Source organism: Melanerpes formicivorus, unplaced genomic scaffold (genome assembly GCF_026170545.1).
Source record: "Melanerpes formicivorus ecotype bairdi unplaced genomic scaffold, bMelFor1.0.p_v2 SCAF_37, whole genome shotgun sequence".
Taxonomy (NCBI): Eukaryota; Metazoa; Chordata; class Aves; order Piciformes; family Picidae; genus Melanerpes; species Melanerpes formicivorus.
Genome location: NW_027142389.1, coordinates 6557510 through 6585078, shown reverse-complemented (window position 1 = coordinate 6585078; position 27569 = coordinate 6557510). Strand labels below are relative to the sequence as shown.

Below are 27569 nucleotides of genomic sequence, written 5' to 3'. Positions count from 1 at the left end.
GCGCCCCCACAGGCACTCAGCCTGAGGCAGGAGTGCAGGGGAAGCCAAGGCGATTCCTGCAACCCAAGCAAACCACTTTTTGTTTTGGCTTCACTTTCCAATGAAGTGTTGAATGTAGATTGTGCTGAGGCACCACGCTCTTTAGAAAACTCTTCTCACAAGCCAGAAACAAACCATTGAAAAACAGCCTGAGCAAGAGAATTTGTGGGGTGAGGGTGAAGGGAGTCAGGGGTGGAGGTGGGCCCAATGCAGGGATTTTTCTGTATAAGCCAGAAAGCACATGACACGCTTGACTGAAAAGGCACTTCATTTCTATCAGCACCAGCTTCATGCTGTAATTCACCTTGTCCATCACTTGCAGATCATCATGTCACTTCCAATTTGTTACTGCATCTACTCTGAACTGGGACCTTGCAGAGCGTGCCTGCCACATCTGAAACACAGCACCACAACGCACACAAACCTCCATTTCTGGCCCCGAAGACAATGTGCAGCATGGACTGCAGCTCCTGCTTTGGGAACAAACAGTACCAGACAAGCTTCCTGAGCCTTCCCCATGACGGGAATTGAGCTCCATTTATTGTCTCACCAGTGGCCACAGCCAGCAGTAACAGGAAAGCAGAGGGAGAATTTCCAGCAGAACATACAGTGCCAGTGATGGGGACAAAACCAACTTTCCTCCCTTTCTTCCTTGCCTGCTGTATGATATATTCATTATGCTTACGTGATTAATTAAGGACGCCTCAACAATCTCTAAGGGAAAGTGCACTCACAAAATTCAGCCAGCTGAACAATATGGAACATAAAACTGACATGGAAACTAGTTGCAAAGTCAGAAAACTGATGGTTAACTCCTTTGCCCAGTGAGGTTTTGGTTAACTCTCCAGCCTGACAGAAAAACTAGCAGTTGCTTTCTGGTTTCAGTAAGATCATTAAAATTCCGTTAGATTGTTTTTAACCTGGGTGCAGTCTAGAAAATACCCTTGGAAACTGAGCCACTGATGGCAGGCAAATAATAAACAAAGTCAGACTACAGCTGCCATGACCAAGGGTGCTGCTGCTCACTGCTGAATGCAGCCAGCTTGCACTGGGATCCTGGAGACATTCTCTTCTGTTGGCACCATGCCAAGCTGCAGCTATGTTCAGGTAAGTTACATGCACAGCAGCACTGTGAAACTTTCTGGAGGACTTCCACGGAAGGAGATAGATAAAAGAGAATCTATTTCTGCACAGAAGTGACAATTAGATGAGAGCAATCACGCTGCATCTTTCAGATGCTGTATGAGAGCCTCAAAACTTTTGACAGCAATTGGTCCGGGCACAGACATGCACTTTGCATGACAGATCTCCAGAGAGCACCGCCATCACTGATGTAAACAGATGCTGACTACAGCTCTCCTGTCACAAAACGCAGGGTGCTCAATGAATTGGTCATTCCTACCCCTCAACACTCAGCCATACTGCCCAGGAAGAAACCAGCACCCATGAATAACTCCACTGCATGCCTGCCTAATCTGAATGTGTGTCGTGGAGGGGAGGAGCATTGGTTCACTCTGTACAGCTGGACCGCTCTCTTCTTTGCAGCTGAAACAAAAACCCATCTAGAGATGTCTTACTCGAGAGGCTCAGATGGCCTTGTGTTCCACCAGCCCAGTTTGAGAGATGTCCCTGCTTTTGTAAACACTGTGTAATGTCACCACACTGCCACTCCTCTGAGTTAAAGAGCTGGCCAGCCGTGCTGGGGGATCATTTCAGTCCATCATTCCTGTCATGCATCCCGTGTCCCGCTGAATGCAGAGAGCGCAACGTGCAGCACCCATTGTACAAGTGGGTCAGAGGAAGGGCTGATTGTTTCATCTGTCCTCAGGAATGGCTGCAGCTGCCTTGCCTGCTGTTTGTGTTATTCCATACCTTATGTGTATTTTAAGGTATGGAATAACAGCAGAATTTCCCATCTATGACCACAGAGAACACAAACTATGTTCCTCAGGCATCTTAACCTATCTGCTGGAATGCCAAACCCTCTTTGACTTGGATTTATTTCTAACAGCTCTCTCTTTTGGCTGATGTAAAAGGAAAACTACACCAGATAAACCCCTTATCAGGAGTATGAGTTACTGAATTAGAAGAGTTAAGAAGCTTCATTATAGATAACAAAAAAAATAGTACATTTGATCCTGGTAAGAAGGTAAGAGAAATGAATATCATTAACCATTACTGAACTCAGGAATGGTACAACCTTTCAAGCTTACCAGTTTGAGAAGATGTGTTTGATTGGAATCACAGTGACTGACCAAGCTAAATCATGAAAGGAAGGTTTGCTTTTAAAGTAAGTCACTGCCAAATAAAAGTTATTAATGCTAACAAATCACTACTGCTGAGCAGGTGATTTGCATGAGAAATCCCAATTCTCAAGAATGAAACTGGCAGCAAAGTAACAGCCACAAGGTAAGAGATGAGTTGATAGCCACCTCTGCTGTGACTGCCAGACAAACCAGGCCTGTCAGTACTCTGACACAGCTGACCTCACTTAGCTTCCACTGTAGTGAAACTAACTTGCCCTTTTCCTGTGCTTTTACCTCAGGATAGCTTCTGTACAGAAATTAACTCAAGCAAGAAACATCAAGCAAAAACGAGAAGGCTCTTGATTTGGCTTCTAGATGGTTGTGTCAGAGGGCTTGTACTCACTGCTTCACATTCTCTAGCTTATTGGGATTCATTTGACACTAAAGGACAGGACCATTTTGAACAGGCTCTTTCTAGTCCAAACTATCTTAATCCAACCATTACTCAAACCAAACTTAAAGAACACAGAGCTGCAGGGCTCCCCAGGTTCCTGCTCTGCAGGCATTTAGCTACTGTAATATGGAAATGAGGGATTACAAACCCATCAGAAGCAGAACATAAGAAAAGCAGGTTCTCCTGATGTTATGGAAGTCAAAGCCAGGGACGGGGAGGAAGAACTGCCCATTGTAAGTGCAGATCAGGTTCGTGATCATCTGAAGAACCTGAAAGTGTTCAAGTCCATGGGACCCGACGGGTTACACCCACGGGTGCTGAGAGAACTGGCAGATGAGGTTGCTAAACCCCTCTCTATTATATTTCAAAAGTCATGGCAGTCTGGTGAAGTCCCCACAGACTGGAACAGGGGAAACATTGCCCCCCATCTTCAAAAAGGGCAAGAAGGAGGAACCAGGGAACTCCAGGCCAGTCAGTCTCACCTCTGTGCCTGGAAAGATCATGGAACAGATCCTCCTGGAGTCACTAGTCGCTCAAAAGTATAGTGAAGAGGTGATTGGGAACAGTCAGCATGGCTTTGCCAAGGGCAAATCCTGCCTGACCAACCTGGTGGCCTTCTATGAGCAGGTGACAAAATTAATAGATGAGGGGCGAGCAACTGATGTCGTTTACCTGGACCTGAACAAAGCCTTCGACACTGTCCCACACCACATCCTGGTCTCCAAACTGGTGACACATGGGTGTGATGGGTGGACCACTAGATGGATAAGGAACTGGCTTGATGGCCGCACCCAAAGAGTGGCTGTCAATGGCTCCATGTCCCAGGGGAGGCCAGTGACAAGTGGAGTCCCTCAGTGATCAGTCCTGGGACCTGTCTTGTTCAACATCTTTGTGGGGGACATGGACAGTGGCATTGAGTGCACCCTCAGCAAGTTTGCTGATGACACCAAGCTGTGTGGTGCAGCAGACAGCTGGAGGGCAGGGAGGCCATCCAGAGGGACCTGGACAGGCTGGAGAGGTGGGCACAAGCCAACCTCATGAAGTTCAATAAGAGCAAGTGCAGGGTCCTGCATCTGGGTCGAGGCAATCCCAGGCACAAATACAGGCTGGGCAGTGACTGGCTGGAAAGTAGCCCTGAGGAGAGAGACTTGGGGGTGCTGGTGGACAAAAAGCTCAACATGAGCTCTCAGTGTGCTCTTGCAGCCCGCAAAGCCAATCAGATCCTGGGCTGCATCAGGAGAAGTGTGGCTAGCAGGTCGAGGGAGGTGATCCTCCCCCTCTGCTCAGCCCTGGTGAGACCCCACCTGGAGTACTGTGTCCAGTTCTGGAGTCCCTATTACAAGAGGGATGTGGAGGTGCTGGAACGTGTCCAGAGAAGGGCCACAAGGATGATCAGAGGGCTGGAGCACCTCTCCTATGAGGACAGACTGAAGGAGTTGGGGCTGTTCAGTCTGCAGAAGAGAAGGCTCCGAGGTGACCTCATTGTGGCCTTCCAGTATCTGAAGGGGGCCTACAGGGAGGCTGGGGAAGGACTTCTCAGGATCTCAGGTAGTGATAGGACTAGGGGGAATGGAATGAAGCTGGAGGTGGGGAGATTCAGGCTAGATGTGAGGAGGAGGTTCTTCACCATGAGAGTGGTGAAACCCTGGAATGTGTTGTCCAGGGAGGTGGTCGAGGCCCTGTCCCTGGAGGTGTTTAAGCCCAGGCTGGATGAGGCTCTGGGCAGCCTGATCTAGTGTGGGGTGTCCCTGCCCATGGCAGGGGGGTTGGAACTAGATGATCCTTGTGGTCCCTTCCAACCCTGAATGAAACTATGAAGGTTCCATTGTAACAGACACCTTCAGATGTCATAAACTTCATCTGTTTGGCTGGGTAGAACTCTAGGGTGTATGCACCAACAGGTAAGGGCAAGAAGGTTGCTAGGATGATAGGCAAGTTCTGGCATAGATTTCAGTCGAGTTTGTTCTTTCAAGAAGTGAGAGAAATGCATGTGCACACAGACATCTCTGGCTGTTCAAACCCAGATCAATGCTGCTTCAAGTCTGAGAATGAGCCTACAGCTTAATGCAATGCTTCTTTATCCAGGAACACTTACCTGGTGTGATATAATGGCATCACTTCTGCCAGCCCCCAGCAAACCAGGCTGGCATGGGGCTAAAAAGATGGGTCTCTGTACTGTGCAGAACAATGGAAAATGTAGTTCTTTTATCTGATACCATATTGATATATTCTAAGGAGTGACAGTAATGGAGAAATCCCTAACCCCAGCTGTTTGGGCAACTCTTGCAGTTACAGCTAACCTCCCTGTTTCATGATGGCCACCTCCATAACAATAACCTGCAAAGGAAACCAGGAGTGAGTTTTGCAGAGCTTTTTGCATTGAGCTTACTTTGCTTCCACAGAAGTCAGTGGTTGTGCTTGTGGACTGAACACAACCTGCAGAGGTTTGCAAACCCCATCTTCAGCATGTAAGAATTTCTGAGGAACAGGGATGACCTCATACTCTACCAGTGATGCTCAGCAGCTTCAGCTCTGAGCAAAAGCAGTCTCCTGTGAATTCACTGTACAATGAGTACTCATTGACTGTGATACTCAAGTTGCAGAGCTCTGAGTCACTCAAAGTCTGTAATAAAGTGAACTCAGAGTAGATAATGACCCTTGATTCAGAACTTCAATTTACTAAAGTACTTTCATTACTGTATCTTCACTCTTTCTTTGTTATCCACTCCTTGAGATCACCAAAGATGCTTACTTTCATAGAAAACTCATTTATTATAAAGCAACAGCAAACTTCTGCCACTGAACAAAGACAACAGAAGAGGCAAAAGCAAGTGAAGGACAGATGATTCTAAAATTTTAACCTATAACAATTTGTACCTAAATTATTACAGTAAGACAGGACGGAAGAAATCAGCAGCAGAGCCTACCACACTCAGGGCCACAAAAACGACCCAAGAGCTGGAGCACCTCTGCTATGAAGACAGGCTGAGGGAGCTGGGGTGGTTCAGCCTGAAGACGACTCTGGGGAGACCTTAGAGCTGCCTGCAGGGATCCTACAGGAAGGCTGCAGAGGGACTTTTCATCAGCGTGTGTGGAGACAGGACAAGGGAGAATGGCTTGAAGCTGAGGGAGAGCAGGGTTAGACTGGAGCTGAGGAAGAAGCTCTTCAGTAGGAGGGTGCTGAGACTCTGGAACAGGCTGCCCAAGGGAAGATGTGGATACCACCTCTTCAGGGGTATCACAGTATAACTTAGGTTGGAAAGGACCTCGAGGATCATCGAGTCCAACCTATCAACACAGACCCCATGACTAGACCATGGCACCAAGTGCCACGTCCAATCTCCCCTTGAACGCCTCCAGGGTCGATGACTCCACCACCTCCCTGGGCAGCACATCCCAATGCCGAATGACTCGCTCGGTGAAGAACTTCCTCCTCACCTCGAGTCTAAACCTCCCCTGGCGCAGCTTGAGACTGTGTCCCCTTGTTCTGGTGCTGGGTGCCTGGGAGAAGAGGCCAACCCCTTCCTGGCCACAACCACCTTTCAGGTAGTTGTAGAGGGCAATGAGGTCACCCCTGAGCCTCCTCTTCTCCAGGCTAAGCAGCCCCAGCTCCCTCAGCCTCTCCTCATAGGGCTGTGCTTGAGGCCTCTCCCCAGCCTTGTTGCCCTTCTCTGGACACCTTCAAGTGTCTCAATGTCCTTCTTAAACTGAGAGGCCCAGAACTGGACACAGGACTCAAGGTGTGGCCTAACCAATGCAGAGCACAGGGCACAATGACCTCCCTGCTCCTGCTGGCCACACTATTCCTAATGCAGGCCAGGATGCCATTGGCCCTCCTGGCCACCTGGGCACACTGCTGGGTGTTCAAGGCAAGGCTGGATGAGGCCTTTAGCAGCTGAGTCTAGTTGAGAGGTGAGGAGGTTGGAGTTGTTGATCTCTGAGGTCCCTTCCAACCTGAGCCAATCTATGAGTCTGTGGTGATTCTATGATTTTAAGGCATGACAAGAAACACACATGGTAAGGTTCTCTTCCCTTACACAATACTCCTTCCAAAGGGAAGATAGACTAAAAACTGCTCACCACAAAATCCCTGAGTGCAACACTTCTGCTCACTTCGAACACTCTGCATTGCCTGTCATGGAAGTGCCCCAGCCCCTGCTGAGAGTACATGTGCCTGTATCACTGAAGCTTTGATTTTTGCATTAGATTGCAGCAATCACCTTGCTCAGCTTTAGCTACCTAACAGCAAACTGTTCATAAAGTTTTCTCCAATGTTACACAGAAAAGAACTGAATTCCAGGCTCACATTTCAGCACACAGAGTACTGAACTAAATACCTCTATTAAATATAGATCTACATTCTTGACTTGCAGTCTTTAAACTTGCCTGATGGAAAATAAAGAGTAAGTGGCATTTTTCATCAGGTTTTTATCTTGATAAAAAGTCCTTTTTGTAGATATATTTGATATTCATCATGCTCCTGTAACAGCCTCTGCATCTCAAATGTTATCAAACCCTGGCAGAATCTTTTCATCTTAATAATACAAAAGTAGGCTCTGTGTTCTGAAACCTATTTTGTTCAGGTTATCAGTAGGAAAAGTTTGACTGACACAGGGAAAGGAAAACCAGTTCTGGGTAAATCAGAGAGGTTATTTTGGGATGGCTTCACAAGGAGAAAAGGTGATCTGGTACGATGTACCAGGCTTTTTCGAGCCATCACTTTTTATATACAGATCATTAGACTACTGCTTTCAGGACTAATTGTAGGTAGCTTTCAAGTCAATTCCACATTTGTGGCTTTGATGAACACTTCCAGTTTATCAAGCAGTAAATCTTATCACCTGTTACTTTATTTATCTACCTATGATTATGAATGCAGGAGTCAGAGTGAGCGGCCGCCCTGCAGTGGGGACCATACCTGTGCAGGCCTCACAATGCAGAGTTTTCTCTTTCTTTATGAGAAAGACATGCTGTGAACATTGCTCCAGTCATCCATCTCCACCCATGGTATCACCTTCTTATCTGGTACAGAAGGCATTGCATGGGGACCATGGCTGGACAATACAGCCAAAGAAATGTAGCAGGAACATGAAATCAACTTTGGATTTATTGCTTCCCTTCCCCGACCAGCTCAACAGCCTGCTGAGTAATTTAGCCTCATGTGTCAGCCTTTTCCTTCCTCCATTTAGGATGCAGGGCTGAATTAAATGCAGTTTGAACCATAAACAAATGGAAAAGTTAATTAAATATACCCTGTAAGCATTGGCAGAAACTATATTTCAGGGGGGGTTAAGGAAAACAATGTACTCCTCCATAGGAAATTTTGAGCAGTAGTTTTTAACACAGAAGCACAGCCTTGACACAGAACATGAAATGGTCTTGGAAGTGCTCTGTGCTTTGCCACTGGGAAACAGCAAACCCTCAGAACCTTCAAGGAGTACAAACGGGCTGTGCACGTTGGTGTGTCAGTGCTGCAGGGACAGCTTTCACTCAAGCACTGAATGCCTTCTGAAAAGAAAGCTCTGCCTATGGTTTTCACCGTGATAAAACTGTTGATTCTCCCCTCTATCTCAAGAAGAAGGATGTTCTTCCTGAGTAAGCTTACTGCAGTTCATTCTGTGCAATTCCACAGTTAGCACATCCTCATGTGAGTTTAATAAAGCTTAGCCTTAGCTGCTCTTGAACACCAGCCAAGGATTTGATTTGTTCTGATTCATTTTGTTCATTTATATGCATCTTGCTACCATCTGGAATCATAAAAACAAATAGTTCAAGCAGTGAATGTGTTAAAAGGGGCAACGGAATCATGAAACATTCTCTTCCAATCCCTCCCACAAACACCCCCATTTACTCTGTTCCTTTCATATCCATTCAGAATTCATGTTGACATTTGCTAATTCCAAAGATCCTTTCTGTAAGAGGATTGTCAAGACAGATGTTGGAGTCCTTGTAACAGCTGAGCACTGTCTGTCTTAACCCTGTGCCATGTTAGGAGGGCAAGAAGCTGTAACTAACAAATCACCCTCGGTACCAGAATGCCATCAGGTCATCAAAGTCCTGCACATCTTGTACAGGCTAAAGAGCAGAGTCTCTTCCAACCTCGGTGATACCGTGAATACTGTGCCCTACAATACATTGTCCTTTCTTAATTGCCACTGAAGGAACTATCTTGCCATTTCTATCTGCCTTTAATATCCAACCTCCTGGCAAGCTCCTGAACAGGTTTGACTGATTAATTTGTGAGTGAAACAATCACCTCTATGACGACATCACTGTTTTCCCTTGCAGAACTAGAGGGGACCCAACTCACAACATGAAAAACAACAAGCACAAAAGCTGAGGAGCCACAGCAGCGAGCAGAGCACAGTGCTCTCTTGGGCACTACACCAAAAATGCACAGTTACAATATTAACATCTCCAAGTAAACTGAATGCCTTTGGATATTTATGCAAACAAGTAGTGGATCTGCACAAACCACTCAGATTCTGATTTCAGCTGAGACACCTACACACACCTGAGGATCCATCCTGCGAGATTAAAATTAGAGCCTGCTGGGGGGCATTCAAAAATGCACTCAGCCATTCTACTAAATAACAATCAATAGCTTAGAATAATCCCTTACACAAAAACATGTTACAAGGTGACCTTGGTTTTGTGTCTGTGTTTTGGTCTAAGCTTCTACAGCACTACAAGGTATAAAAGAAGTTAAAATAGTGGAAGAATAAAGGTCCACGTAGAATCCACTACCTTATTTCAATGTATCTAATGGGACATCCTCCTGAAAAGTCCTAGATATCTGTATTTGAAAGAGCACCTTTCTGCTGTCTGAGGAAGGGAAAAGGATTTTCTTGGAGGATTTTTTGTAAATCCATTGTTCTCAGTTCTAAAAAATATCCCAGCTCAAGCTGCCTGGGGATGGAGTGCAGAACAGCAAGCACAACGCTGACCACTGCTGCTAATACCAGGCAGGCCTTTACAAGTGGCAGCAGCTCTCAGCTGCAGCTTTTGCTGTCTTCTGAGCTTAACAGGAGTTGGGAGAAACCTTTCTCGTAGGAATTATAGCAGTTTGGCTTCCAAGTTTGAAATCAATAGCAATCAAAACCTCAGCAGACTGTCGAAGCTGCTGCCTCCTTTCTGCTAAGCTTGAGAACATAATTCAATGTTTTCCTCCCCTCTTGAAGTTTTGTTTACAAACACACTTACTCAAAACAGAAAAGCACTTACCCAGCTTCAGTCTGATTCTCTGGCATGTTTCCTACAGAGAGCTTCTTGTTAACCCCACACACACCCCAGATGCTTCTGAAAACAGAAGGTAGGGAATGCTTTTGCTTTCTTAGTGGGGAATACTAAATGTCTGGATCTTTGTGGCTTTGCAAGTGTAACTGGGTACTTGCAAGTGCAAGGACTTGCCTTTTGTTGGTAGAGATATATTTAAAGAAATAAAACACCACAAAGCTGGAAGTGAGTTTGGTGTTACATGGAAACTGTAGTTTCACCTCAGGTAAGTTTAAATGGGGAAAAAGGCAAATCACACCAGGCACTTTTGTGTACTTTCCTTAAGAAATTAAATCATTTCAGCCAGTTAAAACACCAAAGAAAACTGTAGCAGCTGCTCAAGTCTCAGCTGCATTTCTTTTTCACTTGCACATCAAAATGCATGAGTTTTCAAAAGGAGGTAACAAGCAACCATTAATAAAAGTCAGCCAACAAGAGAAGGAAGACATCTTACCTTACAGCCAGGAGAAGCTGCCAGCAATCAGCCTTTGCAAGTCTCGTGTGAGCACAGGGCCACCCGGGCATTCACAGCTAGCAGCTGCCTTCCAGTCCCTGCAGAGGGACTTTTCATCAGGATGTCCAGCAACAGGCCAAGGGGCAGTGGTTTGAAGCTGAAGGAAAGCAGGGTCAGGCTGGAACTGAAGAAGAAGTTCTTCGGTAGGAGGACGGTGAGACTCTGGAACGGGCTGCTCAGGGAAGCTGTGAAGGCCTCCTCCCTGGGTGTGGTCAAGGCCAGGTCAGATGAAGCCTTGAGCAGCTGAGCCTAGTTGAGAGGCGTCTTTGCCCAGGTTGGAGTAGATGATCTGTGAGGTCCCTTCCAACCTGAGCCCTTCTATGATTCTGGTAAATCCTCATGAATCCAATTAAGAAAGTATGCCAGAATGCATCAGCATGTGACTCAAAATGACATCTGCAAAGACCTCTGATGGGGCACATGAGCTTTTGACAGAGCTGTCTCACCACAGTGCCAAGATCTCCCTTTTCTCTCATCCCATTCTGCTCTAATACTGCCTAGGTCCCACAGGTGACCGTGATTTGCCTGTGCAGACTTTGCCAGCCTCAGCTGATGGATAATCATCAGAGCAGCACAGGACTGCCTCGCTGAGGCTCAGCCAGGTGTTTTTCATTTAAGTGGGGAGGCAAAAGCAAGCATTGATGCTGAACTCCATTTGCTTCTTTCCAATACTTCAAGACGCTTTCTTGTACCTAAGCAGCTAGGTTTGTACAGATCACCCCAAAATAAAACCACCACACCACATCTCTGTAAACCCAAATGCCCTCTTCACTTTGGCTCTGATGCTCTAGTACAACTGGCAGTGGTACCCTCCCAAACAGAGAGAAATTTTGGTATACCCTGCAATGGCCTAACTCTTCAGAAATAACAAACCATCCAGACTGAATCTTATAAGAAGCCAGAAGTTCAACTTCTGCCAGCAAGCATTGGGCAGCTGCTTTGTATTCAGTTGTAATTCATTTAGATTTTAACATTGAAAATATTGAAGCTGTTCTTCAATACCAAATAACAGTAAAAGAGCTTGTGGTACCATTTGGTTAGAGTAAGAGGATCTTTCTTTCCCTGAAGTGCTTCTCCTCAGTGAGTGTGTCTAAGGCACCACATGAAAGCATTTTCCCAGCTACTTCCACTTACTCAAATATTGTAAACAGCTGAGAGGAAAGGAGGTTCAAACTGCAGCCACCTGTTTGCAGAACTGCTTTCGGTGGGCTGATTGCTTGTCTGAAGCACACCTGCACCAGTGTCTGTGTAAGACCAGAATTAGTCCCTTACTGGTTTGGTTTGTTTTTTTTTTTTTTCTTCTAATAGGAGAGGAAGGGAGAGAGGAGGCTGGAGCAGCCCATTGCTGGTGTAGACATAGATCCAGGAAAAGGGAGAGGAAAGTCTGCAATTGGAGCCTTCCGGATCCAAATTAGTGTCATTGTGTCTGTGTGCCTGCAACTTGTTTGCTACTGATGCACACAGACAGAAGGTTTTGTGCTGCCCACACAAAAGAAGGAAATTCTTTTCAGGAGAGGCCTTAGATTTCGTGTCAGACTAGTGATCATATCAAAGTCCAACAAGATCACAGCCCAGGAGGAAACAGAACATAAGCAGAGGTTCATCCACCTGACAGCCATGGACAGCTGATCTTAGCAGAGAAAGGATGAAAGCAGTTCTGAGGTAACAGACTCAAATCCAGCTCATGATTTTTTGGCTGCAATTGAGTTATGGGAAATCAAACCTCCTGGCTTTGACATCATCATTCCTTTTTTATTGGAAATAAGTTATTTGAGCTTTAATGAACACTTTCCATAAAAACAAAACCCATCATAAGTACAAATGAATAAAATCTATTTAAAAGAGGTCATATAACCAGTAGTAAAAAAATCCTGATAACACACTTACTTAATAACCATCTGTATGAATATTAGTAGCTGAATTTGATGTTCAGGTGTCTGTCTATGGGCTAGGCAGAGGCTCCTGACTTGGAGAAAATACAGAAACGTCTTTTCCACGACATTTTCAGTGGCAAGAGTCAAGAGAAGGAGGCTATGCATCAGGAAGGAAGAGCAGCTTGGATAACGGGAGACAGTGTTGGGATGAGTGAAAGTTAAACAGTGAGACAGCAGACTGGCATTCAACCCCCTACAGATCGTAACTCCCAGGTTATCAGAAGCCAGTAAGAAGTCAGCACGTTCTGAGAAGGGATGATCAACCCTCCAGCATTTCAGACTAACGTGGTCCAGCAAAAACCTCAGCACTTGGCTCCCTGTCTGTGCAAGACCCCTTGGGTGCTGAGGAAGCACACACCTGCGGCTCTAGGCCGTGTCACACTCACTGCCTACAGGCTCTGCTAACTGGGGACACTCGACACACAGAATGCACGCACAGGGAGAGAGAGAGGAAAGCACTGCCTCTCACTCTCCCTAGCTGTGTAAGCACTCACACCTACGGGAACGTTGCTGAGGATGTGCCACTCCTGGAATTCCTGCTCACAGCTGATTTCTGTGAAGAGAATGTAGGCAAAAGAAATGTAGGGCTAAGGAGTGTGGGGGTTTGAAAGGCAGAGAGTTCTTCAGATAGATTCCTTGAGCAAGCTTGGTGATCCTCTCTGTGAGGTGCAGTTACTGGAGCAGTGCCAGCCCCTAACTGCTGTAACACCTATCAGTATGTGTACAGCTGTGATGGTGTGCATGCATTAAGCAAACAGACCAGAGGGGTACTCAAAAACAGTGCTTCTCCAGAAGGTACAGAAACAGAATCTCCAAATAAAATTTATTGTAGAAATAGACAAGCCATAAAAGGAACAGTGCTTGGTAATTCAATATGAAAGTAAAGGTATATATTAAAAAATATTTGTTAAAAAGATTTTACAAATCATACCTAAGACCAGGACATCCCATAAACATACCTGATGGTAAGTGGGAAACCACTGAAAATGTTGAACAGAAAAACCCTGCAGCATTCAGTTTGTGTGAAAAAAAAAAGATGGCTATTTACATCACAAACCAGCTCAGCTCCTGACAGCTCCCTACTGCCCTTCAGCAATCCTCCACTCTGCTAAATTCAGATGGATTTAAATCCCCCCCAAGACCAGCACATTTTCTGATCTGATAGGCAGCTTTCAAACTGAGATAGAGTGCCACAGCTTTCACTTGGAGTGACCCACTTGGTACCAGGGCAGCTTTGGGATGGAGTGGCACTTAGCAGACACACATCCATGTGAAACCCAGGCATCAACACTGTGACAGGATGCAGAACAGCAAAGCTGAGCCATCTCTGCCTGCTGGCACTGCAGGGCTAAGAGCAGAAATAGGATTCCTCTGCAAAACTGGCAGCAAATAAGGAGCTGTTGTGTTTGCTGAGCCACAAAGCACTGCAACTAACCACACAGACTCTAGGACCTGATCCACAGCTACAGACCTGTCTGAACTGGTGACAAACTGGTAACGGGGGTGACCATGTGTGCCACACAAAAGGACTCTCTTCAGAAGTTCACTGAGATGAGAGTGTGTAATAACAACAATCAGAGGCCAAAGCACAAGCAAGTAGCTGGGAAAGCAGGATTACCATTCCAAGGAAAGTACCATGGCTTTTCAACTGCAAAAGCAGCATTTGCTCAGCTCAGGGAGTTTTGGTCTTCATTTTCTCTGACTTCTCTGCAGTCAGGAAATAGTATTTCTGTGTATGAAAACACTGGGGAAACAGAGCTTCTTTGGACACATCTACACCTAGCTTTGACTCAGGATGCTAGTGCTCATTTTAAAAAGCCCCCAAAGCTAAGTGTACAAATTTTTGACAGGCCTCTGTTTAGCCTTCAGATCACTGGATGTCTAGACATCTCTATTTGGCACACAAAGGTATTTGGTCAGTACACATCAGGCTGTCATAAACTCATTTCACTGTCAGAAGGAAACAAGCTCTGTGAACAAGTCTGACGTCAGTCTATGAAAGAATTACTTTTTAAAAAGCAATACTCAGATGTAAGAAGGTAAAAATTAAACCCAAGGAAACTCATCAACCTGAACCAGTCCAAAGGCTGCTGGCCGTTCCCTTAGAGTATTTGGCAGGTGCTGACTCATGAGAGAACCAGGAGAGAGAGATTTGGACCAGTATCCAAACATTTGAGGTACCTTTCATTTTACACATGTAACTTTTTGGAACATGATTTAGTGACAGACTAGTAGGGTATGGCCAGGGAAATACGAAGAAAAAGCTAAGCCTAGGCCAAAAGCAAAGAACTAGCAATGCCACAGAAAAGATTGTTCTCTGCAAGCACAGAACTGGCACATTTAAATTGGAAAGGTACTTACAAAGGTGGTCTTCATGCTCAGTGTAACAAAGGAGGCACTTCTAGAGGGTGTGCAGTCCTAAAGACAAAATAAACTGGCTTCATAGCATGGACATTCTTTCCCAGTCTATGGATGCCTTTTCACTGCCAGGGAAATATCTGAAGACAACTCGACTTGTCCACTTGAGATGGCAAAATTGATCCTTGAGGCTAGGTTAATTAACCTAGGCTAATATCTCAACTCAGCATCTTGCCATTCAAAAAACAAAAACAAAACCAGAAGAAATAACAATAAAACCCCCACCAAAACCAAAAAAGCCAACCACACACACCAAAACCCCCACAATTGTTTAAAAAGGTTTGATAGAGGCATTGAAATCTTCTGGGGCAGAAACCTGAAGTTTCCAAAGAACCGAAGCCAAATCAAAAACTGAACCCTGCTTTCTTCCTGACAAACAACTCCACTAGGCCATAGGGTTATTACTCTGCATGCTTCCCAGCACCCACCTACAAAGCACCTAAGCACACAATTGTAGCAGCAATAGGCAGGACCCATCTCTGTCACAGCAAACTGAACCTCCTCAGATGAATTCCTTACTCTGCAGCCCAAAGGAACTGGCTGAAGTGTGTCACTGAGTCAATCAGCATCATCAATGTATGTCTGACCACTGAAAATGATGGGCTTTAGTTTGAAGCACAAATGCTGCAAGGGTGTGATAAACAGGGGTAGCAAAAACTGTCTTACAGATAGAGATTCCTCTCCAAGACAATGCTTCCGTTATCAGAAAGGCAAAGTCCTTTGTAACAGTCACAGCTATCATTCTGCAATACAATATGCTGAATTACAATACAGACTTCATTATTCATAGGATTTATTTTACAGATCAAATAGCCAAATACACATTTTGAGAAGAGCCAGATAGCAAATGTGGAGGACACTACAGGCGACAGTCACGGCAGATACTCTGCAGTCCAAGGACTGAGGCAATGTCATTATTAAGTACAAGCCTACAAATGCTTTTACACCAAACATACAGTCATGTGTAGGAACTCCATGTTGCAGTCTAACTCATGAACCATTCATAACCTTTCCCTTAAGAGAAAATTATATATATTCTATACATCCCAGTTAAAAGCAGTGTCTGTATTTCATCTTATCCTAGCAAAGTAATATTACATGTCTCCATAAAAGTGCAGAAAAAAAGGGTTCTTTATACTCCTTTGCTTCCTAATAGATTTTGCATGGCATATGAGAGTCTAACAGCATAGACGATACGCACCAAGCATTGCTGCCTCGAATGGGAGGCAAGAGATGGGAGCTTGCAGCCGACCTGCAAACAAAGCTGTGATAGGCAATTCTGTATTTTCAAATGAGGCATGCTAAAGAAAAAATGATAATGGGAAAAAAAAAGGAAAGAAATGGGGGGGAAGTTAACTACATAGAGAAATCATCTGGGAAAAACCCCAGCAGTAGGCCTTGCGTTTTTTCCCATCTGCTGGCTGACAGTGGGAAAAACAAAACCAAAACCCCAAACTGGCTTGGTGACTCATTTTTTTCTTTAAAATAAAGGTTTTTAGGCAGGTCAAATGCATGGCACCTTTACACAGACATTAGCCAGCAAGCAAAACACAAAGGAAAATGTCTCTGCAGAAGTGACTACTTCCCAGTTCTTAGAAAGGTGATCATTCCTTACAACATGTTGTGGCTGAGAAAGCAGGAAGTACTGATTTTCTACTACCACTACTGTGCCTATAAATGAGAGAGCAGTGATTTGATCAATTCTATTTATGATCCATAGCAGCAATATCATCATTTAAGATATCATGGAACAGATATAAATAACACTCAATTCTTAACACGTATAATGGTGCTATAAGTGACAACAATTTATCTCTTTTCCTTTCAAATGCAGGGAGTATAAAGAACTTGACATTCTCTTTTTAACATGTGAATAAAATTTATTGCTCCCTTTTAATATATTTATAGGAACAAAAGCTCCTAATTGCTCCAACTAAAATAAATAAGGACAAAACTCTGGGAGAAGAAGATGATTACAAGCAAGCTGGCTGTACCACGAGCAGCAGCTGTGCAGGAGGATGGGTCACATCATCACTTTCTTCTTAGGAAAACTACGGTGTAGAACACTATAGCACAAGGTACTAAAATGTCTTTGTCTTTTCCTCTTAGAAAATTCTTGCCCTGGATACCTTTCAGTAGGGCAGCTTGAACAGTTCATGGTCACTTCCAAAGCCCTCTGGAGAGCGGACGATAAAGTTCTTCGGCACCCCGAGACAGGACAAAGGGCTTTCTCGTGCTGTTCCCTTGTTTCCATGTTTGCTGGCTTAACATCATTGTGTACACGTACGACTTCAGTACATAACATCAGCTGCGATGGCCTTCAGAGCTGGCAAACAGAGAAACAGCATGAGAACAGCCCTTGCCTGCAGCATCCTCCCCATACACCGACAACTTTGCCTCCACACTGCTACCTCCTCAGTCACTGTCTGGCTTGGGCTTGAGCAGCACTGAACTCCTGCGGTTCTAGATCACTTGGGCTGTGCGTGTGTGCTCCCAGGTTTCTACAGACAAGCAGAAATCTGCACCCATCCATGCACACACACCAAACATGCTGAAACACAAGGACCCACAGGAAGGGCTTCTCTGTATCTTCTTCTAGGTTCCTTACCTTACAGGTTTTTTGCTTTATCAGGTGGGAACCCCAAGTGTGGTTGCCAGATTATAGCTATCAGAAGACTACCACGCTCCCAAGAACGTGCTCTGCAGCATTTGAGCAGACTTTACCCACGAGCATCATTCCTAAGAGTATAAAATGTTTTGATCTAAAGGCTATTTTATGTTTATGAGGGTTAGACTCCCAGGAATTCACAGACATTAAGCCCTTTTGATAATTCTTTCACAGGAAAGCAAGCACTACCAATACCACAGTCACCCAGACACTACCTACTCACTGGTCAGGAAATTGCTAGACACTGTAGATTAATGAATGCAATACCTTTGGGAGAAAGTAGGGAAAGAAAACGTGTGCAAACTTCACTGCAGCGAAAGCAGAGTGCATTGCTGGCAATGGTTTATCACTACAGGTCATTTAAAAACCAAAGCTGAGGGATGAAGGGAAAAGAGTAATCCTTCCAGTTGTCTCCCTGAGAAATGGAAGGTGAACTGCACTGCATGTTTGGGCAGTATCATGTTGTTACCACCCCAAGGCAAGCTGCACATCATTCTGGCTTGCATAAAGCCCATCAGTTATTAGACCTGGAACTCCATGTGCCAACTTCAGAAGAAACTCAATCCACGAGGCTTTGTTTCTCACAAGTAGTTTTCACCTTAGTGTCACATACAAAATCTTTTTTCCTTCACACACAACATGTTTCTTTTTTTTTCCCCTTCCCATTTGTACTCCGTTTTTGTCCTCTGCTGTAAGGCAAGGGGAGCACTTTCCAGGTATGTTTCCCCATCCTTTTCCTGTGAAAGACACATACTCAAAACCCAATTCTGAGTAATCTTTTCTTCACAGCATTCCACAGAAGAGAAGCATTTGATTAGCTGGCTTTACTCCAGTAGTAGTGTACATTTAACTAGCTACTGCTACTCACTAACTTCTGGGCCACCAGACTTTCAGTGACTCTTCGGTTAGAAATCTTTCCTTCAGATGGCAGTTTCAGGGGGCTCTGAAATGTATTTACATGGCAACACACCAGAGCTACCAGCACCAGACCATTAAGAGAAAACAATAAGAATGTTTAGAATCCTAGTGAGCGATTTTGAAATGGCTTTTAGGGTAGGCTTATACCAACAGCTATTTCACAGAGATGTAGAACAAAAATGCTGAGCAATTTGCTCTGTACCAATGCAAAGGGCCATGTTGTTCCACATCCTTTGACACAGCAGAGGCATCAGCACTGGCTGCTGCTGACTGCAGCCCACTAAACTCACTGGGCTTGCTGTGATTAAACAAAACAGTAAATCCTGCAGCTACAGATTTATGCAACAGGTGAGTTTTCAGAGCTATCAGTTTGAGAAGCAGTGCAATATTCTTCCATCTCACATCCTAAGCAGAGTGTTCTCATAGTGAGTGGGAAGCCTTAATGACATTTCACCACATTTCAAATCAGAATCGGAAACCCAAATATACCTTAACTGTAAGCAGGTCTAAGTGGCTGCTAATCAGTCAGAATCTGAGAATTGAGACAGCAGTGTCCCAAAACACACTGTGTTTTAAATGAGGTCTACTCCCCCTTCAGATTTCTGGAAGGGACATAACGGCTTTCTCAGTTTTGTTTAGCAGAGATCACTGTGTCATGCTCCCAAGCATGGATATGTTCACAGATGACAGAGCCCTGGCATTAGTGATTATGAGAAAAATCAATCTGCATGCCTGTTCGCTCCTTCTGCAGCCTCCCCACGACGGTGTAGTGCTTGCAGTGGAGCTAAATGAGCATGCAGACCCAAGACTGGGAAGCAGAGAGAAGCACCAGAAGCATGTAATCACAGAGCCGGAGCGTGACGGCACCTCGCAGCTCCAGCAGCGGCACAGGTGCTGCTTCATGAGCACTCGCATGGCTTCAGTAGCACACAGCCAGGAGAAGCTTGTTCTTGAGCTGCAAGTGACAACCCAAAGGGTCACAGGACCCTTCCCGAGTGACTGAGTGCAGGGGGTTGGAACTGGATGATCTTTAAGGCCCCTTCCAACCCAACTCCTTCCATGAATCTTCTTCCCTTGTCCCTTCTCACACACCAGCACAACAGAAGCTTGATCTCTCTCTTTGGGGACATTACATTAGGACCACACTTTTCTCTCATTAACTTCCCACAGTTCCTGATTCAAGGTGTCCTCAGCTGCATCTCTCTCCCATTCCTTCTCTGTCAAAATTTCAGCTGTAGCAGTGCTGCTTTTATTTCCCACATGACCACGAAAGAGATTTTGGGGGTTTAGTAGTAAAAGCTTTGCATCTTCTCTTGCATGTGTTCTGAGCACAACTGCTATCACCCTATCACCGCTTTCTGGCATTCTACAGCTCGCTTAGGCAAATTTAGCAGTACAGCAAAGACATAACTTCCTTTCTTTAAAGGCCTGAATCAATACCATTCAGAGATACACAAAATTCAGAGCTTCAAAAGAAAACTTGGTATTTTTAGCTTTAACTCCTTGTTGTTTCAAATGTCTGAGTAGAAAGCCTGGCACGGACAACAGTAAGAGCAGCTGCACTGCGTGGCCCTATTAATACCAGCACCTACTAGAAACTGGAGAGATACCCTCCCGGTGAACGTCACCATCTTTAGCCTCCTTGAGAGAGCTTTTGGCTTGTACAAGGAGTGCATCACAGTGACAGGGTACAGTGGTTTGTCTCACATTAGACATTTTCATTTTTCAAATGAGCACATCTCTCTTTCTAACTGAACTTCAATTCTCCAGGCTGTCCTCCGGTTCACTGCAAATTCAGAGAGAACATGGCACAAATGCACCACTAACCACACACTTCTGTTAGCCTCAGAGGCTGGAGCATGGTGGGACATCATCTGAAGCACCCTGGCCGTAGCTTATTTCTGTTTGTTTCATTTCTTTGTTGGCTAAAAGTGACAACTCCAAGTCAGTCTGTTCTGAGCAACCTTCTACAGCCCCACAGGAGAGAAAACTACCCAGACTACAATGTAGGATAGGAGGTTAGAGTAAGACTGACTTTTATAACGTCTGCAGAAGTTTAAGAAAGACTTTGCTTGCTTTTCTTTATCAGGAAACACAGTTCTGCCTTGGTGACCGTGGTTCAAGACCAAGCATTTAACACAATGGCCTCACTTGCCCAGTTTATGTAACTGAATGCACTAATGACATTAGTTTTATTCAAGAAAGTAATAAAACTGTGAATTCTTATGCCTCAAGGTAAATGTTGTTTTCAAATAAACATAAAGGAGCATTGATAGTAAGTAGTTACACTTTCTCTAGCAGTGTCATCACTTCCACACAGAAATATTCATCTGAAAAGAAGGATAGCTGTAGATTCAACAGAGATCAATACAACCCTTAATCTCTTTTTGCTCGATTTTGCACACCGCACTACTGTAATTTCAGGTACGGTATATGAAGATCAGGTAATGAGTGTCAAAAAGCTCCAAACACTTCTATCTCGGTCTTTCTGATTGGGAAACCCTGTCATTGACCTTTAAGGCAAAGAGAAAAGAAAATGCTCCTTTCTCCCAGAGGAGAACTGCTTTCCCTTCTACTCTAAAAGCCCCTTCTGATGGGAGAGCTATGGAAGTAAAAACCTAGAGTCAGGAGCTTGCTTTCTTTGTTAGCAGCATTACTGCATGACCAAGTGCATTTGAGCAGACAATGGAAGAACCTTTTAGGCTCAGAGGAACTATACCAGAGCTCAACTGCAAAATCACTCAAATCAGGCCTAGAGAAATGCTGAAAACAGCAGCACCCTCCTCAGAGTTATGAGAGGTCAAACAGAGAACAAACTGCAAGAAGCTTTGCTAATGTGTGATTTAAATTAACACATTCAAGTACCTTTCACAGAAAATATTCCTGTCTCAGCAAGCTATACATTTTGCAGTGCTGTCCTGTCTTTGATGTACAAAAAATCTGCTCTTTTTCCTTCAGTTTTTCTGTTAGTGCACCTCAGGAAAAGATGACATTTGTGTAGAGCAGAGTGATACAGACTGGCACACGGCTTTGTGTCAGGAGGGGGACAGGGCAGATTAAAAGAAACCCAGTTCTCACAAACGTGGTGACTGCTTTGAATAAGCAGCTTTTCCCAGGCACATGGTGTGACCACAATTCTGGTCATAAAACAAAGCCCACAGGGAAAAATAATCCAGACCTCACTTGGTGGAAAGTCTGACAGACTCAGCCATGCTGAGGATTTGTTCTTGAGCAATAGAATTCCAATGTCTTATCAATAATATAAACAACCCTCCCAAAACATTTGTTTCTTTCATGGTCAATTTCTTGGTCAATGAAAACTCAACTGGAAAACTATTTCACTGGAAACTGTTACTTGTGAAGAAAGGGGAGTAAGCAAACAAACAGGAAAGCTTTACTATTAGCCAGAGTATCCAGAGGGTGGATAGACACGGCCATCAGTTTCCAGTGCCCTAATGCCTCTCTGTGGTGTCTCAAAACTACAAGAGATCTTTGGTCCCAACTTGGGTTTAAGTTAAAGCTGAGGATTCTTTAGACATTTCCTTTTCTGTCCTGAATTCCTGATTAGTTAGTATCTGGTTTATGGGGCAGAGCAGCAAGTAACTGAGAGCCATCACACCGATGCTTCTCATTTGCCCCTGCCTTTGCCTGTCAGCTGCGCCCTGCCCTGTGGTAATGGTTGCAATAAGCAGTGTGAGCAATCTGGCAGTGCAGGCCTGGAGCCTGACACGGTGGTAGGCTGTGCCCAGCACGGGTGTGGAAGTGGCTAGTGGTGTAGCAGAATAGTGCTGTGCCTGCAGCATGTAACCAGAGCAGGGCACGGTAGCTATAAACACAGAGCTATCTTGGAGTAACAGGACGCACACCTGCATCAAGCACCTCACCTGTTATTGCTAGTCTAACCAATAATCCACAGCAGTACGGTGAGTGGTCACCCCTGAGGGACCAATGGAGCCATGCCGGCAGTGCCCTCCGAGTTCATCTAAGTTGTCAAGTTTTTCTTAATACACACGTCTGAGCCTGTCAGCTCTACTGTCTGCTCTGTGCTATGCTTGCATTATAATAGAACAACGCTGAAGCAATAAAGGAACAATACTAGATCATATTGATCAGCCGTATTGATTCCAACCTCCGTCGTCCATACTGCCCCAGGCTGAAAATGGCACTGACCTCCGCAAGGGAAAATCCTTGCCTGCTTCTGAGACCTTGGAGTAAAGCTACGCCCAAACGAAGGCTGCATTTCCAGACTCCATTAACATTAAGAATCACTTATCAGCTCCTGCAAAGCTTCGCTGCCTTCCACCTGGCCTAGATGGCTTCATCTCTGGAGCGCACACCACGGAGGCCAGCACCGCCGGCGCTGCCCGCCCGCCAGAGCCGCTGCGGGGATGCGGGAAGTGCCACAGTGCCACCTGCAGGCAGCAGTGCCCACCGATGCCGCAGCTCCCTGCTCGGCGTCCCTGCAGCCAGCAGGCTGCTTCCCCTTCCTCCCTGAACGCTCAGCGACCTCACATCGCTTACTGGCCAATGCCTCCATCGGACGTGACCGTTCCAATCCTGGCAGCAAAAGCTATGTAGCAGTAGCTAGTTACAGGACTGACCACGGAAGGAGAAAGAGAGCACCTGAAAATTTGTTACCTGTCTGGTGTGTATGGGGCCTGGGGTCTTGAAGCCTCCTTGACAGCTGCATTCAGAAACACTGTAAGGGTCCGAGCTGCTTGATGAGCACTTGGAAATTGAGTCACAGCCCACCACAAAGGTGTTATCTAGAGGCAGTTCCTGAATGACATGGTGCTTCTTAGGGGGTACAGGAGTCTCAGGTTTAATTTGAAAGGTAGGCTGCGGCGAAGCAGACTTGTAGTGCTTTGCTAAGTCTGGGCTGTCAGGCTTAAACGTGGTCGGTGTGGTGGCCCAGTTATATTTTCCCATAGTCTGTTCTTCTAGCTCTACTGGAATGTCTAAAGTGCCGTTTATGTGCTCGTGGCCAGGATCATCAGGCTTAGATTCTTCAATAGTCACAAAGTTGAGGAGGAGACTTTTTGGAGAGCGCTTCTTCTTCTTCTTCTTCTTCTTGATCTGCCTGTTCTCCTGGTTTGGAGATACCCATTCGCCACTCTGCTTGTTTTTTTGGACGACCTTGTGCCTAGGCGTCTGGCGGCAGCGTACTAAAGCAGTAACAAAAATCACCAGGATCACTGTCATGGTGCCTGCAATAATGGCAATGATGATCTTGACATAATCATTGGTTTGGGGGGTTATCTCACCATCCCCAATGTTCTGGCCCACTGGAGTTTCCATGTTCCTGCGCACTAGCTCTTGCACGTAGGAGCTGTTGGTGACCGTCTCGTTCACAAACAAATGCACAAGAGCAATGGTATAAAGAGATTCTGGCTGTCCTAGGTCATTGACTTTTATCACTAGCCTGTGCAAGCCATGATCTGATGTAATTACCTTCTCTTTCAAAGTAATATTGCCTGTCAACTGGTCAATTGTAAACAAGCCCCTGGAGTTCCCACCTATGATGCTATAGCGGAGCTCTGCATTCATTCCTGTGTCATTATCCACCGCAAAGACTTTAGTAACTACAGACCCTGGACTGGTGGATGTTGGAACCAACTCATACGAATAATTAGAGGAAGGAATGACAAAAACAGGTCTGTTGTCATTTACATCAACAACATTGATGGTCACTTTGGCAGTTGAGGAACGCTGCAGTCTTCCTCCATCCACAGCTTTCACCTGAAAAGTGTATGACCCCTGCTGCTCCCTATCAAAGGTAATATTAGGTCTTATAACACCAGTAAGGGGATCTATAATGAAATTATCTCTACCATTTAATATAGACAGAGTGACTGCAGCATTCTCTCCCGAGTCAGCATCTGTAACTGTGATAAGCCCCACTGTGCCATACATGGGTAAGTTTTCTGGCACATAGAAATTATATTCACTATGTGTGAAGGCAGGGCTGTTATCATTCTGGTCCAGGACCGACACTGTCACAGTAGCATTGGTCTGCAAGGGCGGCATCCCATTATCCTTAGCCAGCACAGTAAAAGAGTACCTGTCTTGCTTTTCTCTGTCCAGCTTTCTCACTGCTGTCAGAATGCCTGTACGGCGGTCAAGGTTGAAGATAGGGGGTGCATCAGAACCCAGGATGTAGCTGATCTCAGCATTGCGCCCACTGTCGGCGTCCGTAGCGCTTATCTTGGTCAGCTGAGTGCCAGGGGCGTTGTTTTCGGGGATGGAAAGGCCTATGATGGGCTGTGTGAAGACCGGGGCGTTGTCGTTTTCATCTTTGATTTTGATCAGGAGCATCGCAGACTGGTTCAAGGGAGGCTTCCCCGAATCCGAAGCCACTATTTTGATGGCATATTCCCGCGTGGCTTCATAATCTAGAAAGGTGGCCGTCTCCAGGAGGAACTGGTTATCAAACACTGGCTTCAGCCTGAAGGGGACATCGTGGTCCGTAAAACAAGTCACCTTCCCGTTCAGGTCGGCGTCCTTGTCCATGACGGTGATCAGGGCGATTTTGGTGTTGAGGGGAGCCTTCTCGGACAGAAGCACCGTGCCGTTCACAGGGTTGATGATGTACCTCGTGTCTATGGATGGCACGTTGTCGTTGATGTCTGTGACGTTCACGGTCACTGTAGCTCTCGATGGAGTGGAGCTGCCATCGCTGGCCAAAACGGTTAACTTGTGGACGGGAGATTCCTCCCTGTCTAGCGGTTCTCGAATAGTGATGAGGCCGGTGGTGTTATCGATGGCAAAGAGCCTCTTGGCCAGACTGGAGATCTGGTTGCTGAAATAGAAGTGGATTTGCGCATTTGAGCCCAGGTCTGCGTCAGTGGCATGGAGCTGAGAAACGGAGGTGCCCACCGGAGCGTTTTCCGGAACGCTAACTTCAATGTCGTTTTCCTTGAAGACCGGGCGGTTGTCATTCACATCAGTCACTGTGACCTGCAGGATGGCAGTGCTAGACCTTGGAGGGCTTCCACCATCCTCAACTTTAATTTTCATCACATAGGTATCCTTCTGTTCCCTATCCAGGATCTGCTGGACAATCAGTTGAGGCCACTTGTCCCCCTCAGGCGTCTCAATTATATCAAGACCGAACACGTTTTGACCCTACAAGACAGAAAGAACACACTTTAGGTTGGAGGTAGTTTTAAACAGTAATGTTTCTGATCTCAGTAATGTTCTGAAAGCATCCTGGAATATTCATTTATATATGCACACTGCATATAGGACTCTACTCCTAGATATTTACCTTTAATTTAGCTTTAATTTCCAGAGCCTTAGGAAACTTTGGGGCAAACATGGTAGGAAATGGCTACTTTTGGAAAAGCAGGTGAGTGGCATGGCAGTGGTGGGTTCAGGGTGTGGCCTTGTGGAGGTTTTTTGTTTGTTTGTGTTTCTTCATTCTCTATTTCTACAGAAAAGTTATTAAATTCACAAACAGATGTAATTTGGCTTCTCTTGCATATGAGTGAGCATGGAGAAGAGGGATAAAGCCAAAGGTCAGCCACATGCAAAGGCAAGACAGTATGCATGCACCGGAGGCTCTGAAGCAATATTCAGGTTCAAGGGAAAAAAGATGAAGGCACTGTTTGGGAGGCAACCCTGGACATGATCTGCAACCATGAAAAGGGGCTTACTACATAATTCAGGCCTTAGATGGTACAGACAAAACTACATCATAACAGTCTATTAGAAAGACCACTTTAAGCTCATTAAGCTATTTCCTCCTTTGGTTTACATATTTTATATTTGTAGTGAAAATTACAACCCCAGTGAGAAAGCTCTCTCATTCCAACAACTAGCACAGAACTTCAAGATCAGTTTGAAAATAACCAAACCTTTTCATGGGGTTTGCTGACCACCTTAGGCCCCTGGAACTGCAAATAAAGCTATGCATTGCACAGCCATGGCTTCTTCTGAAACACTGCTGTTGCTAGAACAGGCTGCTAAAATAAAGATTGGAATCTAGAACCGAATTCCCTCTTCTGCTGGCTCTTCAGAAAAGCAGGGATTATGAGCAACACAATTGTCCTCTTTCCTCATCTCTGACCCTTCAGAGGAAGAAAGGATGTAAAGGCAGTTTCCCAGCTGTATCTTCTGTAAGGGCAGAGCTAGAATGCCGACTGTGAAAGCTGAAAGTACAGGGGGACCAGGAAAAGCAAGAATCAGTAATGCTGACTAACTAGGATATTCTTTTTAGTTGTCACATTTGTTACAATGGGCAACTGCATCCAGCCTTGCTCCTGCTCCCTTTCTTGTGCTCAGCTGCCCTCTTTACTCATGCAATCGAATCTGTGTTCTGAACTGGTTTGAGACACTTCAGACCAAAGGGAAAGAGAGTGTTCCCAGGGTGCAAGGTTCCCTTTTTTCCCCTCATTAGTTACAAAAGATCTGTGTTCCTTGCATTTTGCTGCCCACTACTGAGTGAATGTATTTATAGGTCTCCTCCTGTGGAAGGCTGATTTGTTTTGTCAAAGCCAGACTCCGGCCCTCCATAAATAATTGCTTGTTTCATGGCACAGAGCTATTCATCTCTATTGAAAGATCTCCTGTACCACTTGCATAGTGTTCGTGACAACATCAAGTTGCAACTGCAGAGAGTCTGAGGTGACCTGGCATGCATTTTGAAACAAAACCAATGATAAACTCAGCTTCTTTAGCAGAAGGCACAGGAAGATCTAAGCCTTGCAAGTAACTTCTAAATACAGATCTAGATTTGGAACCAATTTCAGAATGGCAATTCTATGCTGATCTCTTCAGGAATTCAGGTGGAGTGTGAGCTTTCTCTTCATGTTCAATTTGGCTAGCAGGTATTCCCCTTACACTTAATAATTACTGAGAAATGCTGAATTATACATCCTGTGCTTTACCATAGGTTCCCAGGAAAAACGGCAACACAACAAACAAACAGAAGCGAGAGGAAAAAACCTGTCAGCTATATTTTAGTTCTTTATTTGTACACAAGTTGACAGATGGGTACTGATTATTCTGTCATTAGATCCCACAGCTACAACAAGCCCTCTATATAGACTCTGAATACATGCAGCTATATATATGTATACCCACTTCTGCTTTCCTTTAGCTA

General features: G+C 45.2%; 1 protein-coding gene across 1 annotated transcript in view; it reads right to left on the bottom strand.

Moving 5' to 3' along the window:
- Window positions 1–27569, bottom strand: part of PCDH11X (protocadherin 11 X-linked) — a 426737-nt gene that overhangs the window by 330268 nt on the left and 68900 nt on the right. Inside the window, exon 4 of the mRNA XM_068157468.1 lies at window positions 23105–25591. Coding sequence (XP_068013569.1) covers window positions 23105–25591 — 2487 coding nt within the window. The remainder of the gene's footprint in view (window positions 1–23104; window positions 25592–27569) is intronic.